The 19,754-nt window shown below is 47.9% G+C and overlaps 1 protein-coding gene across 1 annotated transcript; it reads left to right on the top strand.

Moving 5' to 3' along the window:
* Positions 1-7,910: 7,910 nt before the first annotated feature.
* On the top strand, positions 7,911-10,142 carry LOC135375213 (neprilysin-1-like). The gene has a single exon (XM_064607929.1). The coding sequence runs from the start codon at positions 7,911-7,913 to the stop codon at positions 10,140-10,142; it is 2,232 nt and encodes a 743-aa protein (XP_064463999.1).
* Positions 10,143-19,754: the final 9,612 nt, after the last annotated feature.

The raw sequence follows: 19,754 nt of genomic DNA, 5'->3' as shown, positions 1-19,754 counted from the left end.
GCGTCGCTTGTCTTTGGCGGAGAGTTGCAGAAGCATTGTTACCTGCGACTCCTTTTCTATTTCCCCAGCCACGTGGTCGGTCTCTCGCTGTCTTTTGTTGGGCCACGCAGAGTGCGGCCCTTGAGCGTGCAGGTGCGCGAGGAACGGTCGGCGAACGGGAGCTGTCGTCTGCGTAGAGAACTCTCAAAAAGGCCGCATGGGGTCAGCCACATCGGGAGTGTGAAGATGAGCGCATTGTGTTGGAAATGAGATTTGTTTGGGCAGCTTCTGGTTTTCAAACACGAGTTTTGTTGAGGTGTGTGAGGAGGGATGCGTTCGAGTGGGTCAAGATGCTCAGGCAAGGAGAAGGCATTGCTATTTTAAGAATGTGTTGCGTGCTCGAGTGGAGTTTTTTTTTTTTTCTTTTCTTTTTGTGTTTTGCCCACCACGTACTAGGTGTCAGCTGCGATTTCTTGTGATCGAAGTTTTGTGCAGCGATATTTGGTACACAATACACACAGTTAGTTGTCATCGAACACACTTCATATTTATTTCCTTATTTTACTTTTATTTACTTGTTTACAGAAGACAGCTTTTTGTTTTGTTTTTGTCTTGTTTTTACATTGCCTTTAGTAAGGTCCTCCAAAACGCTTTCTGCTAGCTCCTACGCTTCCAATGCATTCTCCTGCCATTTCTCCGTTAGCGAGACAAAAATAACAAAGACGGTTAAGAGCATTAACTGTTTACTATATACAAATTAAAAACAAGACTTTCGTGCAGTGGGCTGCACTTGTTCAGGTTTCAGGACCTGTTACAAGTGGTGAAGGATATATCGAAAACATGTCACATGGTACAAGAGAAAAGGGTGAGAGCTAAGAGAAATACAAACAAATGCAGTACAAATATAAACAAAAGCAAAACGCAATCAATAGGAGGTGGCTGGACAAGCTTGTAACAGGTCCTCAAACCTGAAGAAGTGAAGCCTACTGCATGAAAGTCTTGTCTTTAATTTGTATATAGTAAACGGACCGTCTTTGTTATTTTTGATTCTGCATCGCCGGAATCTTGCACATTGTTTTTTCTTCTCGTTTAGCGAGACAAAAATAGAAATCAACCCGTACGAACCGTTTCCGCTGAGCAACAGTGGTCATAAGCTCCGCAACGTACGACACCATGCTTCACTCTCACGGAAGGGTCCCATAAAAACACTTGGACCAAAGATCTCTCACCACTTTCCACCCCACGACATTTATGTGTGTAACTTTGTAAGAGCCACGTAATACCCCACAGCAATCCACCCATCTCCCCATATGACATGACTGCGCGCGTATGAACGGACGCCGGCCGTATTATATTTCTTTTCGCATCCCACCTTCCCCCGTTGTTCTTCTCCCGTTCCTCCCCCAGAACATAATAATTACACCCGTCGTATCTCATCCAGCTTTATCTCCCCCAGTATCGCCGGCCATAAGGAGAGACCACAGAACACGTGTTCTCCATCAGCACACCAAACGATTCCTTTCAATTTTCGCGACCGCGTTGCTCGCCGTCTCGCCGTTAGGCGGACCGCACTCGCTGTATCTGGTTTCTGCTTGCCGTGTCGTCTGCGATTGTGCAACGGGCAGGAATTGATGAAGATGACGCTAGATGGCGTAAATTCTCACGCTTTCCTAAGATTAATGACTCCGGAACGTGGTGGCAGGAGGGTTTGTGGGGTTTTAGGACACTTCATCCTGCGCTGGGTGTGCTGCCGTCTGCTTTTTCAAAAGGCGCGTGCCCGCGTTGAAACGGGAGAGCCGCTGTATTGCAGACGATGAAAAATCGAGTTCGGAGTGAGTCGGGCTGAAACGGCAGATTGGGAGGATAGCGCGGCATTACAGCGGCGTGGGTTCGTTCTTTAAAAACGTGACGAAACGTTTTCCAGTACTTGATGGCGAAATTGACCAGGTTGAAGCAAGGGGATTCTTGACCCTCAGCCAATATTGATAAGCTTCATTTTGGGAAAAGTGGCGTCCGTTTTACGACGTGTCGAAGGACGCAACAGATGAACATCGTTTTTTTTTTTTTTTTTTTCACTTCTGGATACAATTGTCCGTGCTGTCTACATGAATGAAGTATTGCAGTCGTTTCAATCTAGATACTAATACTACAGTAAGCATACCGACGCAACCACTGATTACCAACTTTATTTACCAACGTAATAATGTTGGAAAATCATACCCACTAAATGTATAGCCCATGACGTTATGAATATTGCAGAGCAAACCACATTACACCTACGTTACGCGGGCACAATTCACGCGCATAACAGCATTTCTTTTGTGCACAACAGCTAAAAACAGAGGACGAGAGCGTTCAGTAAAGCGTACTTCACCACGCATCATAACTGTCATACAGCGAAGTTGCCTTGCCTTGGTTTCATCGTTCAGGCGCGCTTTGAAGGTGCCGCGTGGAATTGTGACGTCATGTGCACCCGTTTCCGTATTGGTGAGCTTCTATACGGCTAAATTCAAAATCAAATTGCCCCTCTTTTCGTCAAAATTAGAGATGGGACGAATCCAGAATTTTACGAATCCGAATCCGGATCCGAATCCAAGGAAGGTTCTGCGAATCCACGAATCTTACCAATCTTGAATCTTTCGAATCCTTTCTTTAAAAACAGTTTAAAAAGCAAGAAAAAAAAACTCTACTGAAAAGTGTTTTGGAGCAGAATATGGTACCTTTGTTTAATGAAAAACAAAGTAAATAATACTTCAGTTTTTTTCATGAGAAAATATAGTGCTTCTTAAACGTAATATATTTAACACGTTATTCATCGACTACATACAATACATACATACATAAATTCTCGAGTCGGAATTATTTCCATAAAACTAAGCAACAATCAAAAGCAAAACCAGGTTACTTTTAAACGTGTGATGTAGCAGTTCGTGCCTGAACTCTTTCAGTCCAAAAGCAATGTCAAGAAACAAACAAGAAGACACATGTCGGCCAATGAGGCTTTTGGCTGGATGCGCCAATTTGAAAAAGAAACAAACAAACGTGGTTGGAGAATTCGAAAGATTTGATTCGCCGTTTTCGGCACTGGGATCCGGATTCGCGAATCTCAAATTCCTGCCTAGGATTCGAGGATTCATGGGTTCGGGGAATCGGCTGGCACGTCTCTATAGTCAAAGTGATATTCTAGATGTCACAGCCAATACCGTTGTTGCCAGCGTTTACATACTTAACTCAAAACTGTTTTTCCCATCCCGGCCACAAAGATGTCGCACGCATCTATACGTACTCTCTCTCTCTACGACGTGGCGTTAGATGAGTCCAATATGAGACGCGACCAGCGTAAACTTCTCCAGCGTCCACGCTCCATTGAGTTTAAAAGGTCTCTGCGCGTGAGAGTCCACTCTAACAGGAGCCGCGTCATCAACTTATCTCGACCTTTCCGCTAGACGGCGTCCACTGTACTCCACCTATTGAATACGAAACGTTGGCTCTGCATCCACTCTATGTGACCACGTGACCATGCGCCGTCGTTGTTTACGCTCGGGTGGATAGGTGTTCAAAGGGGTCGCTTTGCGGTAGGTTTCACACACAGGCACGCTGCTTGGGGGATGCCGGATAGTGGTTTAATATAGACGTGGTTGAAAGGTACTATACGGCGTGCCTGCCGCCTGTGTGAGTGGTAGTGTATAACGCCTGAAACGTTACGCGTATATGCCCACGTGTTGGACCTTTTTGGGTGGCATGAATGCGCGAAACGGGCCATAGTACGGCTTCAAACCAATCAAATGAATCTCGTTACAGCTTCATTATGTGATGCACTGGGAAAGGTTTGACGTCCTTTTATTGGTGGAGTGAGAGCTGGTAGGAAAAAAAAAAGGAACTAGGGATGTCGCGAACGTCTTTCGAACCACGAAGTTCGATGTCGAACCTGGGGATTCGAATGGTTCGACGAATCTTCGAACTTATTGATGAAAGGTGGAAGTCAATGAAAAGGTTAGCCAGCTGTAGGTAGCTCGAACCCACATCTTCTGGATTACCGGCTCTACCAATATTTCATCATTAATTGCTTAAGCATTTGAGGCTTTGTATGTATTTGTCCTTTCTATATGTGTTCCAGCCTCAGAACATCAATTGTCTCGTCTTCGAACTTTTCGACGAGGTTCGCATAGTTCGACTAGTTTTTTTATTTTCCTTTTAAAAGCAAAGCATTGGCTTTTTTGTGCTTCCTTTGTGATTCCTTATATGTGTTATATGTGTTTCAATTTTTCAACGACATCAGGAATGATGTCGTTGAAACATTGAAATCCGTGTAAGGCTTCAGAAATAGTTGTATCTCAGGTGCAGACGGCTCGCCATTCCGTAGCTATCACTAGCTCTCCGGAGATGAGCAGTTTGCACAAACTCTGAGGAGCGTATAACTAAAAGGGTACCGCACGAAACGGAATAAAAAGTATTCTATATGCTGCCTATATGCGATGTCGGATCAGTGTGTGTGTGTATCGCGGGAAATCATGATAGAACGACTAAAGAGTTATTCCATAGCACTGTAAGGTAAGGAGCTGGCGTACCTCGACAAGTGTAGTAGTGAAGGAAACAACCGGTAGGGTGACGTGTATTTAAGGAGGTGGGTTACCGTTTTTCAAAATAAAGTGTTTGACGTTAGCGCATCGGTGTGTCTCAATCTCACGTTCCTTCTGTTTCTTCTGGCAGTGCCCTTTTTATCATATTGTATATGCGAGCTATAGGGGCAAAATACAGAGATGAATGGCACGAGCCACTGAAGAAACACAAACGGCAAAGGGCAAGTAGCCAGGGCGGAGATGGTGCCACAACCTCAACGATGGTATTAGTATAAACATTACAGTGGCGTTTGCGTACATATAAACTGTACACTACAAGGTAGACAAGTACAGAACGAGGTACACCTTGAGGACTGAGGATAGCGGCCCAGCACGTGACTGCAAACCGTGTGCGTTGCGTATGTTTCATGTCATGTTTATGTGTGCAGTATATGGTTCCCGAGACCAAAAACGTTTTTCTCGCGTTCGTAAAGTGATTTACAAAGAGGTTCCTTCAGCCATCGAAAAGTCTTGTTCTTAAGTCGCGCATGCGCAGACCTGTCGAACTTTATTCGAACTATTCCACGGACTTTTAACAAAAGGTCGTTTTCTTGTTGTTTTCGGTTCGCGACACGCCTAGAAAAAAAGAAAAAAAAAGGAACTTACCAACGCCATCTACATATAGAAAGCCTGGTCGCGTAAACGAGTCTAGCAACCACGGCGTTTGCCCTACATATTGTTTGCCGCATGTGAGAGGAATCTGATAGATTACATTCTCCTTGCACGCTACATATCTACTGTTGCGATTCTTCTTGTATACCTGTTCATTGCTTTTTTTTTTCTTTTTTTGTAATGCTGCTTTTAGTTGGAAGTCAGCGCTTGTCCGTGTCGTTCTGTGTTCCTTGTCCCTCTTGTGCGCTGTTCAGTCATGATTCGTTATCAGTTTCGGGCAGTTCAGACGGTAGAGTCGAGTCGGTCCGTCTTGCATCGCATCGTTTGTTAATCACTTTACCGCTTCTAGATAACATAGTCCATGTAACATTTGTACTTTTTCATTCTTCACATGGTCTTCATATGTACGCATGGTGCGTCGTTCGCACGCTCACACGCACTGCACCGCAGCGTCTCTTCTTCTTCTTCTTCTTCTACCAATGAGATAATGGCCGTGAGCCACTAAGGGAGATTGGCCAGGACAAAAGGGGCGTGAGATATTTGTTTATGTCTGTGCAGTAATGATGGGAACTAAGGCCAAGTCGGATCCAAGTATCTTATGACATATATGACATGTGATGACTAATGCAGGAACTTGATATGCACGTATGTAGGAATATGCGTATGACGACTATGCAGGGCCAAAAGGATGGCTGTATGAATGTGTGTGTGCGTGAAAGTGTATGAGTGTAGGAAGGAAGTGACTAGAAGCGGTTGGAGAGCACGATGTAGGATGCAAGACCCGCTACCACAGCCCTATGACAGAGCGCAGTGTGTGGTGGTGGTGGTGATGTTGAAAGGGCTTGCCGTTGTCGGCCTCACGTATGTGGGCAACGCAGTGTGTGATGCTCCGAGAGACAACACTGACGCCAATGAGAGTGGGGCTCCTAACAAGCGTAAGGGTGTCCAGATATATCTGCGGCGTAATTGGCCGAGCTGAGAGCAGGTTAGCAAGAAGTGTTCAGTTGTTTCATCCTGGCCACAGTGGGGGCAAGCAGGGGACAAAGACCGTCCAGCACGGTGGAGGTAAAAATTTAGCGGCAGCGCCAGGCATCGAGCTCTCGTCACCAAGACTTCTGTCTGCCTTGAGCTGCAGAGGTTAGGGTTCCACGAAAAGACGAGGTGTTCATATGGCGGGCGTGGGGGGGCAGCTCGAGACAGACTTGTGAGCCGTCTATACCTGGCAACAGAAGTGCGAGCAAGTACTGGGAGGAGAGGAAGAATCTCTCCGGAGAGGGACATTTTAGCGAGGGTGTCAGCGGTTTCGTTAAGGGTGAGTCCGCAGTGGCCAGGAATCCACGTGATTATGACGTTGCGAATATGAGGTGGGGCAAGCCGAGCCAAGATGGATACCAATGACTCTGAGGGCGCCCGGAAGCCTGAGGGCGACGCCAAGGCTGAAATGACAGATAGGGAGTCCGACAGCAGGATAACTTGTTCGAAGGCGGGAGGAACCCTCCTAAGGGCAAGGGCCATAGCTAACAACTCGCTGTCAAAGGGTGGGGTAAAGTCAGGGAGGCGAACCGGAAACTGGAAATCAAGCTGTGGGAAGTACAAGCCAGCTCCAGCGCGCTCCGCAGAAACCGACGCGTCCGTTGCAACAATCAAGTACTGCGCGTAGCGATTTAGGTGGTCCGTTAATGTCCTCTGTAGAGTGGTCAGTGGAAGCCGCTTGGCATCCGCATGAAATATCTCGGAGACTTGAATGAAGGCGGCATCCCGGTGAGGACCAAGTCCACTGTCTGTACACACACATTCATCATCCTCATCAGTCATAGTATAAGTAACTAAGTATTATCTGAAAAAGGAACAAAAAAAGGAAAACTGTCTTGGAGCAGGGTGGCTGCCACTACAGGCGCCTGCAGCTCCATGTCATTTGGATTGGACTCTGTCTTATAGACGCGGCGAAGGCATAGGTGGTGGTGGTGGTAATGAAAGAGCTCGCCGTAGTTGCGAAACATAGTCACGTTTAGGTGGTGGTGGCGGTGAAAGCGCTCGCCGTTGTCGGCCTCACAGCGGTGGGCAACGTCACGACTAACGGGCTGGGGGAATGTGCGTCCTGGGCCGAGGGAGAAAGGGAACTGTGCCGACATATGGCTGAAAGCGTCTGAGGAAAACCCAGGAAATACCCCAGACAGCACAGCCGGCACCGGGATTCGAACCCGGGTACCTCCCAGTCTCGACGTGGCATGACCATCACGCTAACCACTGGTGATGGTGGTCTTGGCCGTGGTGGTGAAAGGGCTAGCTGTTGTCGGCCTCACAGAGGTGGGCAACGTCACGACTGACGCCCTGGGGGAATGTGCGTCCTGGGCAGACTTCTAAGAGAACTGTGCCGACCTATGTCTGAAGGCGTCTGAGAGAAAAACCCAGATAGCACAGCCGGCACCGGGATTCGAACCCGGGTACCTCCAAGTCTCGACGTGACATGGCCATCACGCTAACCACTGAGATCCACTTTTTACCACGTGTTTAGGCATAGTTTAGCCCTGGCCAATGTCCCTTCGTGGAAGACGGCCAGAGACAGAGGAAGAAGAAGTAGTTCTGTGACCGCGTGACAGCAACGGTCTGCGCTGTACCATTCTTTGGAACAGAGGATACGCGCAGTTTGGTCTAGCTGGCATCAGCACCGCTGTGCCTCGGAACGCACTGGCCCTGAACATGCGGAAACAACTATGCGCTGTGTTCACTTGCATCTGGATCAGCTTCTTGCTCGGTATTCTTTGCACCGTCCTGACGATGCGTCTCAAGGTACAGACAGAGGCTTCCTTGAAGGCCCTAGCCCAGTACTTCCGCCAGCAACCGCCGAACGCGGTACACCAGTCGGTCTCGCACGAGCCCGAACTCAACGAAGACTCTGAATGTGACAGTGCAGCCTGCAGATGGCAGGCGGACTACCTCTGGGGACGTCTTAACGTCTCGGTCGACCCCTGCGACGACTTCTACTCGTTTGTCTGCTCCGCGTCCTGGTTCAAAACGCAGACGATTCAATACCAGCCTTTCACGCAGTTCGCCACTGCTCAGCTCATGTCAGACGTTGACGACGTCCTTTCGCGACACCTGGCGGCGTCGAGCGATAGCTACGGTTCTTGGAGCTTCATGTACCAATCTACCGAATTACTGAGAATCTGCACGTACACAGACATTCGCGAAACGACTTGGGATGGCTTGAGAGACGTCTTGCAAGACATAGGCATCGGAGGTTGGCCGTACGAGAAGGCTCCAAGGAATGTAAGCATCGTTTCGGTGACCGCAAAAATGGAGCGAAACTTCGGCTTCAGTCCTTTTGCAGAAGTGGTTCTAGTCCAAGATTTCGTGGCATCGTTCCATCAGATTCATTTGATCCCTCCTCACACGCTGCTAAGAAGGTTCGTTCTGCATCGAAACTTGACGGGTGTCCCCGTTTCGACGTACGAAGCGAGATTGAGTAAAGTGTTCCAAAAGTTCGGCACCACGGCGAACGCCAGTGTAAGAATCGCCAGCGACATTGTAGCGTTCGAGAAACTTCTTGAGTCGATCAACTCCGTTGACGCACTACCGATATACGAGAAGATCAAAGTCGGCGAACTCTGGAACGGAACCAAGTGGAATTGGAAGGCGTTTCTGGACGTCGTCTTCAGCGACGCCAGGAACACCTCGGAAGACCTGGTCATATGCGTTTGCTGTGCGTTCTTCAAGAAGCTGCCATTGGTTATTGAAGAGACACCGCTGCTAACTACGGTCAACTATATCGGATTGAGAATAGTTGCGCTGTTGTCCCCGATGCTTCCAGGGTGGAACCCGCTTCTGATGCTGCTGAGCCACGAGTACTCCGGCCTGAGCGGCATCCCCGACCGCGTACTGTCCTGCATGGGTCTCCTGGAAAGGGTCTATCGCTACGGCACAGCGATGCTGGCGCGCATGTCGCTTTCCAAGAACTTCCCCAGCGTCTATAGGACTCACTACGACAAGGAAGTCATGCAACTCGTGCGCTCTCTGATGCGATCTTTACTCCGTCGTACCGGAACCATATCCTGGATGGCTGAAGAACGCGAGAAGACCATCGCGGCAGTTAAGTTCCAGTCGATGACTCACGATATCTTCGGGACAGCTCCGAGTCTTTACTGGCCCGCTCTCTACTACGGCATTGCGTCACCACGACTCAACGAAAGTGAGCCGCTGAAGAGTTACGCGAAGCTCTTGAAGCACACCAGGAAGATATACTTTGCCTCCAACTCTCCCAACCTGGACTTCGACGCCAAGTACCCAGGTCGCGTCTTCGAGCCCAAGGCGGTCTACTTCCACCTGAGGAACGTGGTGTTTATACCGCAAGCCATCGTTGGGTTCCTGAGCCACGTCTCTAACGTAATAGACAGCGGCTTCGTCCCTGTGGTTGGAAGGCCGATACTGGAGGGCGTGCTGAGGGCCGTTGACGAGTTCGGCGCGTACGTCGACGAGAAGTTCGGGCTGGGGCTCTGGTGGGGCGACAAGACCTCGACCAATTTTAAGAATTTGAAGAGCTGTTTGATTGACCAGTATGCGCGCATGTACTGGCCCAATGCTGATATGAGGAACTGGGAGCTTTACGTCGACATAAACAGAATCGTCCGCGAGGTGGCTCTCTTGTCTCCACTGTACGACTCCTTCCTGGAGCGCGCGCCTTCGCGCTTGAAAATGAAAGTGAGCAAGCATAAGGTGCTGGACGCGAGGACGTTGTTCTTCGTCAACTACGCGCTTTCAACGTGCGATCACCATCCACGCAGCGACATAATGCGCTTGCAGAAGAAGCTGAGAATTGTGCCTAGCGCTGTCTTGACCAACTTGGCGCTGATGAACTTTGAGGAGTTCGCCAGAGTGTTTCGCTGCAAAGTCGGGGCTAAGTTGAATCCTGCGGCGAGATGCAACTTCTGGTGAACTCTATCGCCCCCACATTAGTACATAATGGGCGCCTTTGCCCGTTCACGTTTTGTCATATGTTGTATGTTGTACACATCGTATTTATTATTACAATGATTGCGTACCCAGCACTGTTGGCTGCCTTTGATTCTTTTGACTGCCACTGCGGACTAAGTCCCGTGTCTTCAGAACCCTGCCAAATTTATGCTGTAAAGTATTATAAATTTAATTGCTAGATTGGAGAAGAACGACGTCACGAGGACCCTAATTTACACCCACATCTGGCAACATTGCTTCTCTGCCATGCATGGTCGTCATCATCGATTTCAGTGTCTCCTCATCAACATATCGGCGATATCAGGCAACCGTGTCGCGAGCAGTAGTTTCCATGTTTTTATCTTTTTATCACTTGTGTTGGCCGTACATGACTCAGTTTTGATATCCCTAGATTCCGAAGCGTATACGAAGAGGGGAGTCAGGTCCTGTAGATTGCGTATGGAAATCTTCAGCCGGTGAAGTGCGCTTACCCTCGTGGCTTGCGTTCCGCACGGTGAAGCCACCTTTACAGAACACCGTCTAAGAAGGGAAGTGACTGCCGACGCATCTACTGTCGATTACGTGCCTCCCAAACACATAGTGCAAAAAAAAAACAATGAAAGAAAAAACAATTTCGCAAAACAAACGAGATTTTTTTCATGCATTCTTTTTACGCCGCTCGTTTATCCTCGTCTGACTGGTGTTGTGGTGTGCTGTTTGTGCGCATCGAGCAACGATGATCTGAGTATGCTACATTTCATCTTCTACGTGTTGCCGTTCTCAATGGGGATTAGCACGGATAGGGTTTGGACATTTCATAATCCACGAGCTAAGGTACAGCGAAATAGCTACTCTAGTTGAGGCTTGCCGGTTGTGTTGTCCTTTCTTCAGTGTTCCAGCCTCAGAACATCAATTTCCATTGTATGTTAAAAAGCGATAATTCCATTGTCATTTTCCATTGTATGCCTAGCATTCCTACCGCATGTTATCATGATGCATGTCAACTGCTGTATAGTGTTATTTGTATCGGTACATCACTTTTCACCGATCGGTTTGCCGAACGCGTCAAGGCGCCCTGCTCGTTGGTGATAGCCAATGCCGTGCTGAAGGCCTGGAGGTCGCGGGTTCGAATCCTACCACCGGGTGTGTGCTGTATAAGGTTTTCCCTGAGTATTCCGAAGACTTTCCAGACGAATGTCGCCACAGTTCCCCCTGAAGTCGGCCGAGGACGCATACTAACTCCCCCCGGTCCCCAACTCCTTCCTGCTGTCCTCTCTCCATCTATCCACATCTGTACGCCGCTCATAGCCACAGTTGCCTCGCCACGCTAACGCGGAATAAAAAAAAAATCACCGGTATCGTGATGCAATTTCGTTTCCACATTTGCTCGTCGGTACCTTTTACAGCGTCGGCAGACATTTACCCGGAGTACCCTCGTAGTAATGTGAGGCAAGCTGCCTATAAGTCCAATAACCGTCTGACATGCAAAACGGCGCTTAATGCCCCACTCTGTCAGAATAGAGCACGCCATGTGCTCATCAGTGATGGCGGCATTCGCGTGTCCTTCGAACGGAACCGGAAGTACAGTAGGGCCATCCGTGATTGGACCGCGCCCTCTCTTTCCATCGCAGAATCTCGTTTAGTGACGGCGGTATCGTTATGATGTCCAAGTCATCACTATTACCAACAACATTAGCGAGAACGTCTTTATGAAAACGGTGGGCGGACTCACTGAAGGTGCAGGTAATGCTGAAGCATAGGGTTCAAAATGGTCAGTAAGACAAAAATAAAGCTGCGTTTTTATTTTTATCGTTTTTCCGTGTTTGCGCCGCGAAGCAACTGTGGCAGCGACGTACAGATGTGGACAGATGGAGAGAGGACAGCAGGAAGGAGCGGGTGACAAGGGGTTAGTATGCGTACCTGCGCCGGCTTCAGGGAGAAGTGGGCCGACATTCGTCTGGAAAGTCTTCGGAAAACCCTGGGAAAACGTCAGACCGCACTGTCGGTGGTAGGATTTAAAGCTCGGTGTTCTATCGCGAATTGTTGTCCAGATAATATCGGGTCAGTCTCGGACCAAGTGTTTCAGAGGGCTATGTCTCCGATTAAATTAAAAATAATTTGAAGTAAAGCTTCACGTAAGGTGAACCCGCCTACACTTGTTTGGCTACATACTGCACTGCCGCAGGGTCTGCCACCTGGGGTTCCGTGCGCTGGAAATCTCCGACACACTGTGCTGGAAGAAGCAATGTTTACTTCTTCCACATTGCTACCGTCCTCGGCCGGGATTGAACCCGCGACCTTGAGCTCAGCGAACAATCACGCTAAAATTGCTTAGCACGCAACGTGCTATCGAGGTTACATTGATTTCATGTCCATGACACACGTCATAAAATGATCGAAGTTGCAATTGCCCCTCAAAAATACTGTGTGCAGCTTTGTACAGTAGACTTGACCTCAGCCCAAACCATTTGTATGGCAATGTTGTACTTGTACTTCCTTGTACTCCTTGTGGCCCTGTGGCCGATGCATTACTGCAGCAGAACTAATAGTCGTGCAGAAATTACGATTCCCGAAGTGGTGCTGGTCAGATATCATGGCATGCCACTCCGATGCTGGTGGTGGTGGTGGTGGTGGTGATAGGGCTTGCCGTTGTCGGCCTCACGTATGTGGGCAACGTCACGACTCACGCCCTGGGGGAATGTGCGTCCTGGGCCGACTTCTAAGGGAACTGTGCCGACATATGTCTGAAAGCGTCCGAGGAAAACCCAGGAAAAACCCCAGACAGCACAGCCGGCACCGGGATTCGAACCCGGGTACCTCCGGGTACCGTCTGACAGCCTCCGGAGAGGTAACGTGATCCTGAGAACCAATAGGACCACGCAGTCTCTTTCCAGAGAAGATATGACGTCATTACATCCATTTATACCGGGGTTGTTCCTGTTGCTCGTTGTCTTCGTCGCAACTTTATTTCGTAACGTTTTCCTCTGGTTCCTTTTAAATAATGGGTTAATTTCTCCTTTGTAGGCGTCTCACAGTCGAAAAATACTTCGCCAAATCCGACCTTTTCACTCGAGATTGGAGGTGTTAGACCATAACCGCCCTCCAGCAGCTAAAAAAGAAAAGGAGCTCTCCCCCCTCTTTGCTCCCCTCGCTTCCACAGCCCACTAGGCTCAATAGAATCGGCCTGGGAGGTCAGACCCTCCCCTTCCATACAAAGAGACCGGTGATTAACAATACAAATAAACACGCGGAGCAGCCCGAGCGTGGAAATGTTCCCGCTAGGGGGCGATGTTGGTGTGTGACAATCCCGGTTTTGGTTTCGCTATCTGACCTACGACGTCGGCGATGACGATAACAATAAAAAAGAGAGCGGGAAGGGAGTTCTTTATAGCCGTTTTGCGGGGATATTTATTTATTGTTACGGATTTTTGGCGTTCGAACGTCGTTCTTTTTTCTTTTTTCTGTGTACCAGGGTTGCCGGATTGTGAATCGCCTCTCCCGCCTTCGTGTAATGGTTGCCAACCGATTTGAGCAGCTCGCCGTATTGTGCTGCTTTCAGTGTGTCGTCGTTACGCGCTTCGGAATTTTTCTTGTCGTCTACGATGACATGGGAGTGTTTTTTTTTTTTTTCTTCCTTCCTTCCTTCTTTTTTTTTCAGTGAAAGGGGCATTGGAAGATGGCGTAATAGTTCAATTTGTTTTTGTTGCTTGCCCAAAATCCGATTTAAATCGTATTTGATGAGTTCCTCATCTTCGTTTTGATTAATTCTGATTTCCGTCTTTTCGTATGCCCCTTTCGTGTTCAAAGTTGAAGAAGTCTCGTGAAATAAGAGCTGACTACAGCACCCGTTTTCTACTCTGTACGGCCAATTCAATGTCTGACAAGTCCAGTGTGAAATTCGACTGTGGGTTTGACCAATTGCGAGTAAAACACAGCCAAACAAAAACAATAGCGCGCACCTATAGCTCTGTGGAGTTAAGAAAGGTCGTGCTACCAGAAATCAGCGACAAATTCCGTTTATACTGTTTCATATTCAAGATCACTCCCCGTAAACAAAACAAAAATCGTGAACCTCACCTCTTTTTTCCCGCTAAAAGATGTATTACCGGGCAATCTATCTTCTCCGAAATATTCATTCACATCCCTTCCTTAAAATATGCTCTCATTCACGCTCCCGACCGAATGGTACTCACTCATGGCGGGAATATAAATAAGCAGACGACAAAACTGCAGAAACGCAAAGTACACATAAAGCTTACAACAGATGTCCTTCCTACTCCATTGTGAACAGACTTGTAAGTTTCAGCTCGCGACGACATGCACACAAATGGCGATTGGGCTTAGCGTATCAAAAGCGAGGGAACAAAAAAAAAAGATAATAATATATAGCAGTAACACCGCTCCAAATAGAAGTGCGGACGGCCGCTAGGAGCGCAGTGCATGCTAATAAGGTCGATGTCAATAGAATGCACGCAGTTCGGGCGATGTTCGACGGGATATGTAGAGGGGTGTTTTATTTGAATGTACTCTAGCGGGTGACTTTGTTAAAGCCGTGGCGGTTTTTCGCATGGTGACGCTCTCGGCATTCGCGTTAAAGGACGTGAGTGAGGACCTTCGAGAGTACCATACTTTGCTGAGCAGTTGAAGTAGCGTGGACGCCGGCCAAATTTAAGGACCAAGAGACATATTCTGTGATGAGGCGAAGCGTGTTGAAAGCAATAGTTCAGCCTTTTCTTTCTCTTTTTTAATTCAATGCATTAATTTTCGTTTTCTACCGAGAGCCTTCTTCGTGTATGTCTAACCAAACATGGGGGACCAGCTTCACTGTCATCATAGTAAATTACAGCAGAGCCGCAACGTCAAGTCTGTCGGCCCAGGACGCACACTAAGGCCCCCTGTCCCTCACTCCTTCCTGCTGTCCTCTCTCCATCTGTCCACGTCTGTACGCCGCTCATAGCCACAGTTGCTTCGCGGCGCTAACACGAAATTAAAAAAAACATCAGGTCTGCTCGTTAAAAAAATCAGGATAATTGCTTAGTTTCTTCGCCTGCATACACTGAGCCAGTGCAGTGAAAGCACGCTTCACAGGAGACCGTCACGGACGGACGGACACTCTTCTTGACTTCACACCATACTTCATCAGCACGCAGTCGTCATTCATCAGATTCGTAGAAACTAGAGCACTCGATTATGCTTGCGATGACATCCACTCGAAGGAAAAAGTTTTCATCCATTTAGGTCTACTTTTTTCTGCTGGGTGAGGCGATAAAAAGAGAAAGGAAGAAAAATTCGAGTGACCAAGTTCGAACAAATTTCTTTGTACGTCCTCAGGAACGAGTGATGACCCTCTCTCCCCCCACTCTTTTCACGCGTGTCGCTTAAAGCGTCCCGCTTCCGTCCGAATTTGCATTCGAGAGAAGCCGAGCCGAGCCACAAAACACTCGCGTGGACACCGGAAGCCAGATGGGTTCTTCCGGTTGACGCCATGTTATCTTCAAACACCTCCTTCCCCTCTGTTCCAACTGCGTCTGCCAACTATGGATGTCAGCAGATGATGCGTTTTCGCCTCATTAACCTCGTTCTCATCGCCTAGTTTCGCTTTATTTACTTCTTCGGTGACGCGATTATTATTAATCTCTCGACCGTGACAATGGTCTCCGTCATTAATTATCGCCGCACGGGGGCGACACAAGGAATGACCGCTTGTGTTCCCGGTTCTGTCTCTCCTTCCGAGTGGAGATGGTTTGGCCTCTGATGACGCGTCTACTAGAGATTGGAACGTTTGTGTGTCTGTACGTACGTTGTACGCTTTCGTGGCGCGAGGGCACTCACTATATTGAGCACGACCTACTAGATTATAACGACCATGTCAGCGCCGCATTTGGAAGCTAGTGGTGGCGCTACTCATCGGCCCGGTTATTGCTTCCTCAATTTCTGCAATACTTTGTACTTCAGCTTACCTTACTATTTTTGTATAAGCGGTGAATGTCCCACGGGCAGTGCTTCTTTCTAAAGTTGATTATCATCATCATTCCACGCGTTTTCATAGGAGCTGTTGCTGTCGTCTGCAACGGTAGTCGTACGTCCGCTTCTGCGCGTTCAGAATTCAAATTTCCATTATCCAATCACGATGTAGATCTCGCGTATAAACGGGCACTAAAGTGTAAAAATTTCTCCTCGTGGAATGAAAGGTGTCGTTACCTTGACTTTTTTTTTCACTTTAGTGCTCTTTAAAATCCTAGTTGGAGATATTTTTTTTACAAAAGACATGCTTTAGGTTATTCGTGTGTGTGCCAATATTTTGAATTTTTCTAAACCCGTGTGTCCGGGATCACTGTCAGGGGGGGGAGTCTGACACAAGTCAATGAAATCCCTATACCACACCAAATGCCTGTTTCAGTTTTTATTGTTGTTGTTGTTGTTGTTGTTGAGAGATTATCGCAGCCATACTGGATGCACTCTCCATACAAACAACCACATGTATATAAGCCACATGACTTTCACACCAATCATTATGTCATGAAGGTAGCAGTTGCTTGATTCATTGACTTCTTCACACACGTTGATTGACTCGATTTAGTTGATTGAGGCCGACTTCCTTTGCCGGAACGCAGAATTGGAGTGAACGATATTTGACACGAGAAAACAACAGAAGTGAAGGGGAAACGGGAGATGAAACATGACAATATACCCAGGTTGATTTGAAACGACTGGAACATATTTTTTCCTAAAAAGCCCTAAACCCTAATTAAAAGCCCTAAGATACTCTGCCCCCTACTGCACTTTCGGCGCTTTATCTGGCGCTACATTTTCGCGACAGTTTTTATTATTTTTATTTCTCCGTTCTTCACGTTATAAAAGTTCTTATACTGGTACTTCCTCGGTACTTTACGAGTTCTTCTTTTACACCGTTTTGCTTCCCAAACTTTTACTACATCCCAGTAGTCGACCTTAAAGCTCGCCTTATCGCTATATAGATTGCTCCCCACCGAAAATGAAGATGTCCTCAAAACTTGGCGAACTTTCCCGTCTTTCTAATCGCGCTGCTGCGACTAATTTAGAACAGCATTACGTTCGCGGTTCATCTGGGGCAGCAACCCCACACTTTCATGACTGCGCCTAAATTGTGAGGAAATGGACACGCTGCCGGCTGCCATTACCGCACGGGGTCGCTGCACACCATCATGGACCACGGGACATTTTTCGCGAATTAGTCCAGTGCTTTAATGGCTTAGATTGGCGGGAAATTTCAGTAATTACCTAAATCGCTGGCGGATTACTCGAAGATCATGGACTCGAACGCAGACTCGATCAGATTATAGGGCCGGTGTATGTTTCTTTTTGAAGTCGCAGATTGAACTTTAGGAGATAAAATTAACGAAAGCTGACTTGAGTGTGTTAAGTGAAAGGGGGAGGGTACGTTTTTTTGGGGGTGAGGAAATGCTAGGCAGACGAACGTCTTGTTGCTGTTAAAAAATTAACATACCGGAGAAATAAAAGTGACAGAAAGCGACGCAAACTTTCGGGAAAGCGGCTTCCCTAAACTGCTTTATATGCGGTGTTATGGAAGGCGTTAGCGATGCTATATGTGAACGCTATAGTCAAGCCCTTCGCCTCCTGGCAGTCGGAGTTGGCAGCACTGGCCGACCGGCCTTATGATGTCATCAAAGTCACTCTGGTCGTGGGACCCCCCAAGTCATGCATCGAGAGTTCTGCGCGCCACTGTCAAATATTTCTGGGACATCATCTTTTGATGCATAACGGCTTCGCGACGAAGGTGAAACTTATCCGCTGGTCGTTGTAGTTACACTGTCTTGAGCGTATACATGTCACACGGCCGCCTCAATCTAATGTGCGTCGCGTTTCGTTGGTCATTCCGTTCGCTCTTCGTTTGTTTCTATACAGGCTGAACCAGGGTTCCGGAGCGAACCGAAAAAAAAAAAAAGATGTTATTTTTGGGCGAACCGGAACGGAACGAAAACAGAAACAAAATTTTATGCTCTGGAGGCGGGCAACCGAAAATATGTTTTCGGTTTTTGGTTCAAATGGAAAATTGAACTATTTGGCCCTCAAGTGCACAATACATGGCATCCATCTGCGTTTGGGTAGGAAGCTCCAGAAACCTCACATTACAACAACGTGCCAGAGCGCAAGACGGGCTCCTTGTTTTTGTCTATAAGGCTCATGGTAGGACCTTGTAACCTCTCTCTTTATTTCTCTCACTGTTAGAAAGAATAAAGGGGATTATTTTCGCCGCAATCAATTCTTCTTACACCGTGTGAAACTGAACCGGTTCGAACCAGTTTCCAACCGTTATTTTTTTACGCCGGAACTGAACCGTTTTCTTTGAACCGAAACGAAAACTAGAACGAAAAACTTTCGGTTCGACACCCTGGGCTGAGCCAACACCTCCTATATAGTAGGAGGCTTGCGCACGACGTCGCACAGGGAGGCCTGATGCCTGTTGATGAGGCTATGACGTCAATGAAAGAGCGATCAAGGGAAAAGCTCGAAGCAGCTCGCAAAGCTCACGCAGGCCTCCGTGCATGACGTACAGTGAACCCTCGTTAATATGACCCCCGATAATCTGACATACGCGCTTTACGACCATACTCCTGGGGAACAATGCAGTGAAATCTCTGCAAATCCCCCCACCCCGTTAATATGACAATTCCGCATTATGACCAAAATTTTCGGGAATGACCATGGTCATAATAACGAGGGGTCATAGGGCACAGGCGTTCTGCTATCTAGGAGGTGCTGGCTGAACCCACACCGGCACACTACCAGCTCCCGTGGCCTAGTGGCTACTATGACAGCATTCCACGCCGAGTCTCGGAGGTGATACGAGTTAGAATCCGGCCGCCGGCTGTGCTGTCTGGGTGGTTTCCATTGCTTTTCCTCAGACGCTTTAAGACTGGCACAGTTCTCTACGAAGTCGGCCCAGGACCCACGATTCCCTCTGCGATGGTCGTGACGTTGTCCGCCTGAGCGTGGCCGACTACGGCAAGCAATCCATTACCACCACCACAGGCACACACACACACACACACACACACACACACACACACACACACACACTGCTCTGCACGAACACGACCACAGGGGAATTCGCCATTAGCTGTCACGCGTAGTAATCCCGCCCACGCATTAGATACACCACTCTTTTTCGCTGGCTCATTTTCTTTCCTGTCACTTCACCATTAACCCCACCAACCGCTAGTGGTCCTCGCGCAGTCAACTGTAAGCGTTCTGCAGTAGTCGAAACCACAATCTCAATATTTTTCTTTCCAACCTAATCCAATCCAATAAGTTACGAAAGCATCACAGCGGTTGAACAGCATTTTAGACTCCTTGGCAACCAGATCTCGCTACCATTAGAGTGCTTGAGCAACCGGCCCAATGTAGAGTTGGGCCAACATCTCCCTATTTTTCTTTTTTATACCAACCAACCAATTGCCGTTGCAGAACCAAATCTTACATCGGTATGGCTATCCATCGTGAATAGTGCAATCCACATACCGCAATGGACCACAGGAAGGGAACTCTAACAACATCCGTGCTGAACAGCAAAGCTGTAAAAAGCCGTGTTTG

The sequence above is a fragment of the Ornithodoros turicata genome, unplaced genomic scaffold (genome assembly GCF_037126465.1).
Source record: "Ornithodoros turicata isolate Travis unplaced genomic scaffold, ASM3712646v1 ctg00000843.1, whole genome shotgun sequence".
Lineage (NCBI taxonomy): Eukaryota > Metazoa > Arthropoda > Arachnida > Ixodida > Argasidae > Ornithodoros > Ornithodoros turicata.
This window is presented reverse-complemented; position numbering and strand designations above follow the sequence as displayed.

Bases quoted from the DNA above. Each gene is read 5' to 3' on its own strand.
- LOC135375213 (XM_064607929.1), top strand. From the start codon at position 7,911: ATGCGGAAACAACTATGCGCTGTGTTCACTTGCATCTGGATCAGCTTC.